General features: G+C 53.0%; 1 protein-coding gene across 5 annotated transcripts in view; it reads right to left on the bottom strand.

Moving 5' to 3' along the window:
- CLCNKB (chloride voltage-gated channel Kb) overlaps window positions 1–13,960 on the bottom strand; it is a 30,076-nt gene that overhangs the window by 11,321 nt on the left and 4,795 nt on the right. For 3 of the 5 annotated variants that reach the window (XM_075121169.1, XM_075121166.1, XM_075121167.1), the window contains exons 1-8: window positions 10,547–10,569; window positions 9,893–10,101; window positions 8,668–8,796; window positions 6,339–6,467; window positions 5,231–5,370; window positions 4,447–4,524; window positions 4,185–4,263; window positions 1,378–1,503 (exon numbers count right to left, since the gene is read on the bottom strand). In XM_075121169.1, coding sequence (XP_074977270.1) covers window positions 1,378–1,503; window positions 4,185–4,263; window positions 4,447–4,524; window positions 5,231–5,370; window positions 6,339–6,467; window positions 8,668–8,796; window positions 9,893–10,101; window positions 10,547–10,554 — 898 coding nt within the window. In that variant the 5' untranslated portion in view covers window positions 10,555–10,569. Of the gene's footprint in view, window positions 1–1,377; window positions 1,504–4,184; window positions 4,264–4,446; window positions 4,525–5,230; window positions 5,371–6,338; window positions 6,468–8,667; window positions 8,797–9,892; window positions 10,107–10,546; window positions 10,570–13,960 lie in introns of those variants that run through there. The other 2 variants (XM_048825327.2, XM_075121168.1) reach the window with 2 other exon arrangements.

Raw genomic sequence — 13,960 nt, 5'->3', positions numbered from 1 at the left:
CAGGGGAGAAATGAGGTGACTTTTGATGCTCATAAAACTGCGGGAGACAGAAACACATCTGGGTCTCTGCAGCCTGCCCACACACAGCTCTTCCCAGGCACCTCAGCCGTGACCTGCAGCCCCCCCATCTCAGCCCCCTGTTCCAGTCCACAGACACGGCTCTGCAGATGCCACTCAACCCTGACCTGTGGTGGCACCAACCGCAGCCAATTGGGCCAATGGCCTGTGCTTTTATACTGCGAACAAACAGCCGTTAGAGTCTGGCCTGGCAGAGTCATTTCAGATCCAATGCTGCAAATTGACACAGGTTACGAGCCTCATTCAGGCTGCCTGGGATGCTTTTGGCTAACACTACAGGTGGCTTTATCAATTTTTTTCAAGCAGGGCCATGTCTGAAATTGCACCACTGGGGTCCAGACCATGCTATAACAGACCATGGTTCTGTCAGCAGCATCCAGGACATAAACGATGCATCATGCACTGTTAACAAGCTGATTTTAGCAGGATAAAGGACCAATACTCAGCCCAGAGCCTGCCAGTCTGCTTTCAAAGATCAGTGTCTTTTGCTGGGTTGTTCTGACCTCAGTCAGGGGAAAGATGAATTCTTTTCTAATCCAGGATTTTGTTTAAAAAAAGAAATGTCATTCTGCCTGAATGGAGCACCTTTCATCCTGATGGATAGCAAGCACTCTGCAAACTACAGACTGCTTTACAAAGGAATCTTTCAACCACCATTAAAATGCAGCCACTTCTGGGGTGGGCACAGCACGTGACAAAAGCACACCCACAACACTTTTGGGTAGGGAGAGGAGAATACCGAATGCAAGGTGCAGGAGGTATATAATAAGATAGAATGTAACTAGCTGAGTTCCTTCCCCTTGTTCCTTCTGATTTAAAGAGGACTCTCATCTCTTAGGTATTGCAGAGCTGGAACTAATAGGACCCACCCAATCTGACTGCCAGTGTGAATCAGCAGAATAACTCTGCACTGTAGCTGTAGCTTCTGACACAATCTCCCAGCCAAAGTCTCACTTCCAAGTTCTGACCCAGTCTGATGCTGCTTATTTCATAGGCTCCCAACACAAGGCGGTAGGGCCGGTAGTCTGGAGGAGGGATATTTCAGTAGGGTGACCAGATGTCCCAATTTTATAGGGACAGTCCCAATTTTTGGGTCTTTTTCTTATATAGGCTCCTATTACCCCCCACCCCGTCCTGATTTTTCACTTTTGCTGTCTGGTCACCCTATATTTCAGGGATGGGGCAGCCCAGCTGTGCACATGGATACCCATGTGTGGTTTGAACTTCTCTTCACTCGTGGGCCATCCCATCAGTCCTGGTGCCCCGCTCCGATGGCTCAGCCAGCGCCACTCCCTGTACCTTGCTCACTGTTGAAGACGGCAAGCAGGCGGAACATGAAGGCTCCACAGGTGGCAGAGAAGAAGCCTCTCCAATAGTCCCTGACCGCAAAGTGGGATGACATCACCTCAATGCTGAACAGGACCCCTGGGGAAATAGAGGTCTCAGGTTACTGGGATGGCAAATGAGAGGCAACAACTCACGTTAGGCATCTGAGCAGGCCCTGGGTGAGCTGGATGCAGCCAGCAGCCAGAGCAGACCCAGACTGAGCCAGGTGCTTGTGCCTTATCTCCTGGCAAACTCTCAAGTGCTTATTAAATTTTATGCCCTGGGGAAAACATACAGCATCAAAGGCCCAGATCCTCACACCAGGAGTCTGGGCCGTTCACAAAGAGGCCACTTAGACTCCTCCACCTCCAGCACCGCTGACGATGGTGTTACGGGATGGAGAGGAGATGCTAATCTTTGAAGTGCAGAGGAGTCCCCCAACCTGCTGCTGTGAGGCCACTGCCAATTTGGTGTCTCAGTGCCGATGCAACATGTTACAGAGCAAGGCAGTGTGCGCTCTCACCCTTGGAGACTTTATATTCGTTCTTTCTTTGTCCGTTACTTTCTTTAATCTGAAATAAAAGTCCCTCAGGCTGAGCAATACATAGCTGCTGTCAGCGTAGGGGGAAAACACAACACTGGAGACTTAGCAATGCAAGAAGGGACTGATTTAAAGAGTCGTTTCATTGACATCAAAGGCCTTTGGAGCAGGCCCTCGGATAGCTCCAAATCTATTCTGCATCTAGTGACAGAAATTCCAGCAGGGACATTGTTTCCACCTGCTGCTGCTGGAGATCTCAGTTCTGAGCTCTTCTCCTCAAAGGACCCACATTAGGGTTCGTACTGTTGAATTTTAAAAGGGGTTTTACAGAACCTAATACACATAGAAACATTTCCCTGGCTTTCCAGGTAGGGTCATCATGGTTTTGCCACCTGGTTTTCCTTCTTAAGAGACATCTCACCTTCCCGGGGGCTCTCTTCTGGGTAGTCCCATTCGCAGTTCAGGGCAGACACGATCTGCCATTTTGGCCAAGGTGCCATTTTGTTCTGAGTTACTGACTCTCCACAGTAACACGATCAATTGCTATTCATTTAGCAACAGCAGAAAGGGTGTGAAGACAACAGGAGGTGAATTCCTACCTCCCTGCTGGCTCCAAAAGCACCAGCCTTATAGGAAAGGTAAGAGGGAAATTGGCAAGGTGGGGTAGGGTGCAAGGAGCACCAATGGGAACAGAGCGAGGCAGAGCAGAGCCAGTTGGGGCCAGGACTGCTGTATTGTTCGCCAGCAGGGTTTGAAGCCAAGATTTTCGGCACCAAAGAACAGATCTTGACCATATGAGATACTCTATTGGCTAGCACCAATAGAAGGCTGTTATCCTCTGTGTCAGGGGTTCCCAACGGTGGTACACATACCACCGTTGGGAGTACACAAGGCATCTTGGGGGGTACGCAGGAGCTTTAAAACTCTGTGGGAATTTGTTATATAAAACACGGTAATTAACGTATTTCAAGATGTACCAATGAGAACACAAATACACAGAGACACTGATGTATAGAGCCCTCCCCGCCAATCACCATACCGCGCAGGTTCAGTTGCCCAGCAACAGCCCAGTCTAACTGAGCTCAGAACTGAGGGGGGTGTTCGGTTGTATACGTTGCACTATAACTATATCTGTACATAACAGTGACATATGGACAGGTGGCTAAAGACAGGTGGTGGTAAGATGACCACACAAAGTATCAGTGATGAGAAGGGTAGGGGTAAGCAGGCAGCCGGTGGTTGCTCCGGCAGGCGGTACGGGGGCAGTGGTGGTTGCTCCGGCAGGCGGTACGGGGGCAGTGGTGGTTGCTCCGGCAGGCGGTACGGGGCAGTGGTGGTTGCTCCGGCAGACGGTACGGGGGCAGTGGTGGTTGCTCCGGCAGGCGGTACGGGGCAGTGGTGGTTGCTCCGGCAGGCGGTACGGGGCAGTGGTGGTTGCTCCGGCAGGCAGTATGGGGGCAGCCGGTGGTTGCTCCGGCAGGCGGTACGGGGGCAGCCGGTGGTTGCTCCGGCAGGCGGTACGGGGGCAGTGGTGGTTGCTCCGGCAGACGGTACGGGGGCAGCCGGTGGTATGCGGTATGCGGCTGTACCCCCTGCCGGAGCAACCACCGGCTGCCCCCGTACTGCCTGCCGGAGCAACCACCGGCTGCCCCCATACTGCCTGCCGGAGCAACCACCGGCTGCCCCCATACTGCCTGCTGGAGCAACCACTGGCTGCCCCCGTACTGCCTGCCGGAGCAACCACCGGCTGCCCCCATACTGCCTGCTGGAGCAACCACCGGCTGCCCCCATACTGCCTGCTGGAGCAACCACTGGCTGCCCCCGTACTGCCTGCCGGAGCAACCACTGGCTGCCCCCATACTGCCTGCTGGAGCAACCACTGGCTGCCCCCGTACTGCCTGCCGGAGCAACCACCGGCTGCCCCGGTGTCCCCTGCCGGAGCTACCACCGGTTGCCCCAGTGCCCCCGGCCAGAGCTACCACTGGCTGCCTCCGTACCGGCTGCCGGAGCAACCACCGGCTGCTCCGGCAGGCAGTACGGGGGCAGCCGGTGGTTGCTCCGGCAGGCAGTATGGGGGCAGCCGGTGGTTGCTCCGGCAGGGGGTACAGCGCAATAAGAAAAGTTTGGGAACCTCTGCTGTGTGACCCAGCTGGTGAGGGGAGGCATCACACACTCCACCAGCATGTGACACTGTCCCCACCCCTTCCACCCCCCCGGGTCATGCCAGTTGCACTCTTACCGCTAATGGGAGCCCCAAAGACGGTCGCGACTCCTACAGCAGCGGCTGCCACCAGCATCTCCGTCTGCTTGCTTTTGTTCTGGAACGGAGACACATGCAGAGCAGGGTGGTTTGCCTCAGACTTTAGGACTCGCAGGGAGTCCCACTATGCTGCCAGCGGGGATCAGTCGATAAGGGCAACCCTGGGGAGAGGGGTGTATTACCCCCTCCCTGAGTCCCCTCTCATCTCACCAGCAGGCAGTGGCCCCATTCTCCACCTTACCTCATACTCCCCAACGACAGACATTTGGATCTTTCCTAAATACGCTGCGATCATGCTGGAGAGGTGCACAAAGGGGCCCTGGAGGAGAGGAGGAGTTGGGTGCTCAGTGGTTTGCACGAAGAGCAGAGACTCTCTAAAGGGCAGTGGCTTCCTTCGAGAGTCACTTGGAAAAATGAGCTGTTAAACAGCAAGCTGGTCTCAACCTTAAGTGCCACCGCCCGACTCTGACACGGGCTAATTCCCGTCCACCCGCCATTGCTGCTCATCCACTGGATGGTTTCCATCTCCGTTTGTTTGCTGCTCAGAGAGGAGGGGCTCTCGAGCATGTTATAGACACACCCCTTCTCAGACTCAGAAAGGCCCTCGGGTTCTTTGCACATGTCTGGAGATTCCCGTCTTTTGCTGGACTTGGAATCTGTTGACACGACCTGACTGAGACACACCCTCAGATATCAGACAGCTAAAAATCGGCTCTGGTGCCCTGAATCAGGGTCAGATTCCCAGCGGGTGTACATCAGCATCGCCCCACTGACGTCAATGGATTTGCACCAGCTGTGGATCTAGCCCTCCTTGGGACACCCCAGCAACTTTTGACTTCATCTCCCTCCCAAGAGTTGGAAGGGAGTCTCCTTTCTGTACTTTTTATATTATCCCCAATGGCCTACACCGGCCTGGTCCCTCAAGAGGAACCATTAGAGGGCAGCATGGAAGAGTCACCAGCACCAGCAACCGAAACGTCTCCTCAACCTTATTCAGCTGTGAGACCGAGCGGGGAACACTTAACGACTTTGCCGAGGAATATGGTGCTCCCACATGCGAGGGTGCAGGTCAGGCCCACCACTTTGGCTCCAAAGTTTTTAATGGCCAGGTACTCCTCCAGCATGACTCCGGTGAGAATGGTCTTGAGCTCCGGGATGCCAGAGCCTGGAAAAACACAAAAACGAAGGATACGCCAGAATGCCAGCAAACAACTCGGAAAGCCAAGAGTTAACAGAGGTGAAGGCATTTGGTAGGAATGTCTGGATCTCCAGTTCTGGGATTCCAGTGGTTCTCCAACCAGGAACCCAGCATCAACAAGACCAAGGGGGTATATTCTGAGTTGGGTACTTGCAATTAAAACCAGATGACACTACATCATCCAAAAGCAGAGAGATGCTCTGCTTCTATCCAAGGTGTTTTCCATATTTGTTGGGTTCCAGGGATAAAAAAAAAAAAGCCATCTGTTGCTTGCTATAGGGCAAAGAGCTTTGTGCATACCTGACACTGAGAGCCAGTGAAAGGTTCCCTGAGGTCAGCCCTGGCGACTGAAGTCCTCTGTTTATCCACCAAGCCAATACAATATGGGAAGCAGCAGCACAAACTTCCCACACGCAGCCCGGCCAACTCACTTCAATGCATCAGATCTGGGGCGCGAGAGGGGAGTTCACTCTCAAGGCCCTTCCAGTCCTTGACCTGTCTACTGTGATGGCCAACAAGGGACCCACTTAGTGCTAACCATCGTAGGATTTTTGTGATGTGCACATCTGTCTCCAGCTTTCTCCACTCTGTAGGCCATCCGCTAGGAGATAGACCATCTGATGGACCATCTCCCCAACCCCCCATTGCTTAGTTCTCAAAAGTGGAAGAACCACTTCATTTACTGCCCACTGGGCTCCACTGTCCCCATCAGGCTGCACTGTCCCCATCATGATGTTGCTCAGCATGAGCCCATGGTGCAACAGAAGAGTCACCCCTGAAGCACTTGATATCAGGTTGGGTAGCCAATAGCCTGGAACTTGATTCCAGAAGAGACACCAGGCTGGTAAGGAGCTATGGGGCAAAGGGATGATTCTTATTAATCAGACAGCTCCTCTGTGACCTGTGAGCCTCAAGTCTGAGCACATTGGACTCACCTCCCGAGTGTGGAGTGATGCTCTGAGAGAAGCCAGTGGAGAAGGCGGACAGGGCAACCGGGTACATCGTCCAGGACAGGTATTTCAGCAGTAAGTGATCCCCGAGCTCCTGGTAAAGCCACTTGTGTGCTAGAAAATGAGTAAAACAGAGATGAAGGAAGTGATGTAGCAAAATGGACCAGTGGCCTAACGAGTGCAATATCTTGCCTCCCTTCACAACACAACAGACCAGTTCTGCATCTGTTCTGATAGCCCACATACGACACACCAGAACAGAGCGACGGTCCAACTGTTCCAATGTCCCACCATTCCAGATTATATCAATGGCCCAATCCCAATTCTGGGATCCCACCTCCTGCCACACCATAACAGATCATTGGTCCAGCTATTCCAGTTCACTCCTTCCAACAGTTCTCAGTGGCCAAGGGAAGATGGTAATCCCATTCAAACATCTAATTGTACAATAATATCCCTTGGAGAAAGACGGGGAGATTCTTCCTGACCCCCATCTGACAATCTTCCTATGCCCTGAAGCATGAGGATTGGCAGTGCTTAGGTTTTTACCCCACCTAGTGTAACCTTCAGATTCCATTCTAATTTAAGTGTGTCCAGTGCAATAGTGCATCTTACTAAGTTGTTTGCCCCACTAATATCCTATGGCAGTGAGTTCCACAGGTTTATTATACAGCATCTAACTCTTTGATTTTATGAATGCCCTTCCTGCCTTTCATTCACCACAGCTTCCAACTCTGTGTTCCCTGGAACATTACCCTACATAAAAACATGACATCAAAACAAACTGGGGTGGGTTGTGATGGGACGGTCGGGAGAGGGGAAGAAGGACCGGCAAAGGGTGGCGTAGGAACAGTCTCTATGATGAGTTCGGCCGCAGGGTTTCCTGTGGCCAACATACTCTAAGCTTTTCATGTTAAAAATCAATGTCAGTGGCCCTAGCGGGTCTGTGGAAATACGTCGTATACATGGGGCATCCTTCATCTGAACCCTCTTTCTATTGCCCTTTCTTGGGGCCACATTCCATGCTCCTATCTGAAACCCAAATCCCTCTTTCCTCGGCGCTGGGTAGGGGCCCGCTCTGCCCAGCTGCTGCCTTTCAGAAAACAGACTGGGGCTGCACAGGACAGGCAGCTGAGGTTAGCAAGTTGCCACGCCCCATAGAGTTTGTTCGTGCCATCATTTGCACAGGCAGGGTAGCTGGAATCCACTCCAGACGGGCTCAGAAATTCAGTCTGGAATCTCTCTCCCACTCGCTGTCTCCTCCTTCACATGGAAGAAAGAAAACAACGTGGATTTCTGTCTCCACCTGGAATGGATTCCTTGGGGAGGATAAAAGCCTCTTTCAGATTTCTGTGCACACCCGGGGTGGATCGTTCTGACCGCACTGTGGGCATGACAGTAATTAACCGAGATACACAAAGGAGTTCCCAGGGTACTGTTTGATCTCATGTGAACTCCACTAGGTGTCAATGTAACCTAAGTTTTCCCTCTGGGCATGGACTCTGGCTTTGTGTATTTTACCCGTCAGTGTGGGCTCCTAGGGTTCAGCCGCAAATCCCCTCAGAATGGAGCGTCAGATGGAACAGGGAAATTCTGGACTGCTTTCCAGCCACAGGTCCCAGCGGTGAGGGTGGGGAGGTGTTGCTGTGCTGTGGAGGGGGTGGAGGGGGTAACTTGCCCAGGGTCATGCAGTGAGTCGGTGGCAGGAATAGAACCCGATGCTCCGGATTCCTAGTTCAGTGCCCTACCCACCCAACTCCTTTCCCTAAGCTTATACTGTTTGCTCAGCCAGTGATACCCTGCATTGAATTCTGCTGTCATCCCCATGTGCCAGCATCCCCCACGGAGAACCCAAAACACAGATTTCCATGGCACAGTCGGTGAACCCCACAGAGACCAGCCAGGCCAGGAGCTTCCTCTCAAGTGATGCTGCAGTAGAGTCTTGCAGAACACCCCGTGCGCTCCTAGGACAGGCCATTGCCTTGGGGCTCCTACGTTCTGAGTAGGCAGAGGCTAGGAGCAGCGCAGAGGGAATTCTCTCCATGTCCAGAAAACCCCCACTGAGCACCTTTGGCCAGAAGGACTATGGAGCATTCAGGAGACGCATCCAGTGGAACAATGCAAGCCAAGGCCTGGCCAGGAGCACCTGAGTACTAATCCGATCTCTGATACTACCTCCTCCTGTGGCACTGTGGCCCCTCTCCCTGCCTCAGTTTCTCCAGGCGGATAATCATTCTGCAGTACTCGCTGCAGAGGCCAGGGTGCTTTGTAGTATTCAGCTGAGAGAAAGAGATCACAACCAGTCAATAGTTACCATTCGATACCCTGGAGACGGTGAAATCCATGGCAAAACTGATCAGCGCCATTATCAACCCCAGGAAAAAGAGGAAGTACCAGTCATCACCGACACGGAACAGCTGGCGCTTCACACACTCCAGGCAGCCTACAGGGGGCACCAGTGGGACAGGGTGAGTCAGACACACTCTGCTGGGGCTAGGTAAATCGCATGTTACAAGGAGGGTCAGCTAAACCCCACAGGGCATGAGTTTGATCATTGCACGGCAACTCCCCTTTCCTTTTGCCAAGGGACTGTAGCTAACCCAGTAAAAACCCTGGCCCCAGATCAGGGCCCAGGCACCAGGAGAATTTCCTCCTGCCTGTGCTCCTAGGGAAGGGTTTTTGGGGTTGCTCTTTTCAGCCCCCTTGTAAACAGAGGTTGCACATCCCTCACAGGAGGAAAGTGAGCGGAGGTTGTCAGTAGCACAGGGTCTGGCACTGAAGCAGAAACTGATCGTTTGTTCTGCACTCGGAGGAACAGGTTCTCGGAAGATGGGAGAAGCACATAGATACTTTTCAACCAGCTCGGTTATTAACCAGGAAACAAAGTTCCCCTGTGGTGGCAGCTTTGTTAAGGCTGAAATATTCCATGAGTTCATTCCGAGATTCATTTTCAGTCCAGCTACTGCCAGCGAGACCCACCCATCAGCGGGGTTTTGTCCTTCTGCAGCTCTCTATGCAGGCAAATGTCAAGGGAAAGGCAGTACAGACCGAAGGGGCACCTTAGAAATCCCAGCCGGATGTTATTAAATACAGCTGACCAGCAGCCCTGGATCAAACCCAGTGCAGTGATTTGGGGGCAGCCATTTGAAATCTAAGCCCAATTGGAGCAGCCACAGAACAACACTAGGCAGACAGAGCAGGGAGACGCGCACAAGCCCCTAGACAAGTACGGAGTGCGGAGCAGGGGTTATTCGATCAAGCGTAGCAGAGAAAGGACCATCAGCCTGCTGGGGCCTGGCTTTATTAACACAGAAGTTAACAACGACACACCATAGAGTGGGGGCTTTAGGAACTGCAAGGCTCCAGCTGGGAAGGTGCCTGGGGCCCCACCCCAAAGGGGTACAGGTGTCATACTTGAGGGCCTGCTGGCAGAGGAGAATGCTGCTTATGCCCCATCTGGACTAGATGGCCCAGGAGGCCTTTGCCAACTCTGCCACCCGTGCTGGAGTAGGAGCATTTCCACCCATCTTGGCTCTTACCTTGGATTGTCCTGCGTGTTCTGGGCCAGGGCCTCCAGCTTTCTTCTAGCACGAGAATCCTCTCTGCCACCTGAGCAGCCTGGTGCTCCCTCCACACCCTCCAGGACCCTGCTGTTGCCATGGGCCAGCGATGCCTCCAGGCCAGGAGTAGCAGGTCCCTGTGCAAACCGGTTAAGAGGCGGTTCCGGGCTGCCTCGCCGTAGGGGGTTCTGGGCTACGGAGAGGCCCATGTTACAAAGGATGGCACGGAGCTAACCAGGAACCATTTCGCTATCAGCGACCATACAGCTTTGGCAAACGACAGGCTCGGCTGCCCTGGTCTGCATGTGTGGTGGGGCGGCCTACCTCCCACAGCTGCTGCTTCCCCAACAACCCAGCCGTGGGGTACTGCATTGCTGGGTCAGAAACAGCCTCCTTATAGACCCTGGGCTGGAATTTGATGTTACACGGCTGCAAATCCATTCACTTCAATGGATTAATTCTACACTTACACTGGTGACACTGAGCCCTGCGTCGCTCCCCTCCCCGCTCTCCAAGCTTGTCTAGTTCCATCCCGTCCCCGTCCCCCCTCTCATCACCTCTGTTGTGGTGAAAACCTTTTCCTCTGCCCTTCCCAGAATCCAGAACAGACTCCCTGCCAACTCACTGACTCACCCTCTCATTTCATATCACGCCTGACGACAGCTTTGGCCCTGCCCGGATCTCTTGAGACAAAGTCAGTGGGACTTGGACCCTCCTTGGGGTGGCCTAATGCCCAGGGGCGAGCTTCTAAGACAGAATCTCGCTGGAGAGCGAGGGGTTATTTAGCTCTGCTGCACACCAGGAAGAAGTTTATAGGAAAGATCCTGCACCAGGTAAAGCCGCATTGTGCTAATAATAGCTGATGTTTGGCATCTAGCTGGAGTGAGCGGGTGATTAATGTGTTGACGGAGTGGGTGACCTTGAGTTGCTAATGGAGTGAGACCCAACAAACGTGCAGACTCGACTGGAATAAATGCTCCCACCATGCACCAGGCCCATGAGGCCTCAGGGCATTCACGTGTTGTTCACAGGAGGCCAAGAAGGTCAAGTGTAGGACAGGAGCTTATCGGACAGCTCAGAGCTAGGTTTTGTCACCTGGACACAACTGCAGGATCCCAGCAGAGGCCCCATGGCAAAGGGACACAATTCACTCCAGGCATCCCGCCCCTGGCTCAGCTGCACTGACCACCTGGGGATGGAGCCAAACCTCTACCCCTTTGCTGCCCACTGTTCCAGGAAGTGGGTAAGCAGGGGCATCAAAACACTGAGCGTTGCTGATGTGTCAGGAGGGGGGCTCTTCCCTCTGAGCCAGCCGGGTAGCCCAGGTGATATAGCTTACCCCAGCAGGTTCGGGTAGCTTGCCCAAGGCGGGGGGGTCTATGGGGATGTAGTCGAAGTCTCAACACATAGAATCATAGAAGATTAGGGTTGGAAGAGACCTCAGGAGGTCATCTAGTCCAACCCTCTGCTCAGAGCAGGACCAACACCAACTAAATCATCCCAGCCAGGGCTTTGTCAAACCGGGCCTTAAAAACGTCTTAAGATCTAAGATCAAATGAAACCAAAAGGCATTTAGGGCTGGATCCTGCCCATCCTCTGACCCCCACTCATGCAGAGCTCCCCTGAAATCAACATGATGTAAGGTAATGCTAAATGTGAGCAGGGCTGGCAGAATCCAGCACTTAATGAACCTTTATGACAAGGACATAAGTACCTGGATAGAAACCATCCTGTTTCGGGTTGCTTCAGGGAGGGCCTGGCTCTTGTATCAGCCAGACTGGGTTCACCTAATTCAGACTGCTCGTGCCATCCCTGAGGACTCAGCCCCTGTAGTTTCACAGCACAGAATCTGCCCCTGCAAGGACTTGCACCAACAAGGGTGCAGTAACAGTGAAGCCTCGGCACGGGGGGCAAATGTACAGCGTGTGCCATGCTGTGACCCAGCAGCCAGGCCCTTCACCACTGCAGCGCCCCAATCTTGAAAGCAGGGGCAGCGGCTGCAGAAGTGGGCTGGGAGAGCCAGTACTGAGGAAGAAAGGGGGGTTCGTGGCTCGCAGGGCAGTGGTTGGTTTGGGGCTCTGACGGGCGTGGGAATGGGGATCAGAGGGGGAATGGGAGGGAGTAGAGAGGATTCTAGCTAGAGCTGATAGAAAAAACCTTTCGATGGAACGTGTTCAGTGTCAATTGCCTGGGACCCAATGGGAATTTTTCAGCAAAAGCTTCTGTGTTCATCAAAAACTTTCACCAAAAAACTGAAATCTGATTTTTTGTTTGTTTGTTTCCTGCAACCAAAAAACTAAAATTTCAGGGGTTTGGGTTGCTGAAAACTGAACATTTTTTTCCAGGATCTACTTTCTACGAGGAAATTTGTTGTGACAGAAAAAAGTGAAACATTTTGCAGTTTTGTCAAAATTTTTCATGGGGAAGAAACATCATTTCCCAACCAGCTGTGATCACAAGCCTTGTGACAAGGGAGCTCACTGGGCCAGGACACAAGGAGTCTAAGAGACTCCAACGTGGGGAAGTTAATATCTCCCTTTCACCATGTAAGTTACACCAGCACAGACTCCTCTCTGAGCCTCTCTCCCCAAACTTTTCCATGCTGGTCTGGACCTCTGCACTTTTCATGATTCGCCCATTGCTCATTCGTACCCTAAAGATGAGTCTTTGTTGGGTGGGCAGGGGCAATGATAGCACCAAAGACAGATTATACCTGTCCGTGAAAGGAGCGGGGAGCCCTACAGGTGTAGGTGCCTGCTTTCAGCACTGCAGTCTTCTCCACATCAGTCCTGCGTGGGAGTTAGGGGTGGACCAGCTGGTGGCCCTTGGAGATGCAGGAATGGGATTCTGTCCCAGGAACTCAAAACAGCTTCCCTGCATCCTGCCTTGAGCATTTCAGTGCACTCACGTGTAACAGCACCTTCTGATTCAGCAGATGTTCAGAGGCCTAGATTTGGCGCTGGTAGGGGCTGTGCTCCTTTCTGGGCAGGACAGGGGCAAAAGTGTCTGTCTGCCAGCTTTGTTGGCCCAGATTCTGGGCCCTGCCATGACCCAGTTTGTTGTAAGTTTTTGCTGCTTTATTACTGGGCACCTATATTAACACCCCCTGAAATTCATGGGGCAATTTGCCCCTCTAAGGGCTGTTGCTTCAGGCTCTCTGCAAACTCAGACATCACTGCATTGATAATACTCACTTCACCTTTCAAGGGTTTCTTCACAACCAGGACAGCTGGAGACTTACTGTTTTTTGTTTTAAGGAAAGCTGAGATCCTCACATAGAAGATGGCACCTTCAAAAGCAGAGCTGGGTTGCTGACTAGGCACAACCCAGCCCCATTCAAGCTGGGGGAGAATTCCCAGGTAGCCAGTTATGCCATTTTTCCAGCTGCTTTGTGCCACCCAGTGGAGTGGAGCCCCCAGGCCGGGGCCAGAATCCAGCCCAAAGCCTCTTTGACTTGCATCGATCACTAACGTGCTGAGGAACCTCAGTTTTGCTCCACAGAGAGGAAGGGAGTCAACAGAGAAGAAAGAACCACAGAAAATCTGATTTCCTCCCAGCTTCCTGGAACTCATAACTAACTGGACCTATGGCTACAGCAGGAAAGGAGCCCCCAGCTGCCAGCATCTCCACCCAGCAAGGGTGGCCCAGAGGAAAGGCTGGGGTACAGGGGAAAGGGGCTGAGATTCTCAGCGGGTGTAAACTGGTGCCACTCCATTGAAGTCACCGGGGCTATGTCAGTTGGCACCAGCTACGGAGCTGGCCCCTAGGCTAGTGGTTTCGCCTGTGGGACTGACACCCTAGACTCGGAGCGAGTCTGCACTGGAGCTGGCAGGGGGTTCCCAGATTGAGGCGACACCCCTGCGCTGATTGAGCCAATGTAAGTGCGGTGGTCCAAGCAGCTGGAGGGGCTAGCCGCCCCGAATACAGGCCTATGGGGTTCAGATGTGCTCAGAGTCAGGGTGGTGAGCCCATCCCACCTCTCCTGCCACTATAGCTACATTTTAGCACACTAGCTCGATCAGACCTAGCATGGGCCTGTGTCCAGCA

The sequence above is a fragment of the Caretta caretta genome, chromosome 18, assembly GCF_965140235.1.
Source record: "Caretta caretta isolate rCarCar2 chromosome 18, rCarCar1.hap1, whole genome shotgun sequence".
Lineage (NCBI taxonomy): Eukaryota > Metazoa > Chordata > Testudines > Cheloniidae > Caretta > Caretta caretta.
Note: the sequence above shows the minus strand (reverse complement) of the source record. Positions and strands in the feature narration are given on the sequence as shown.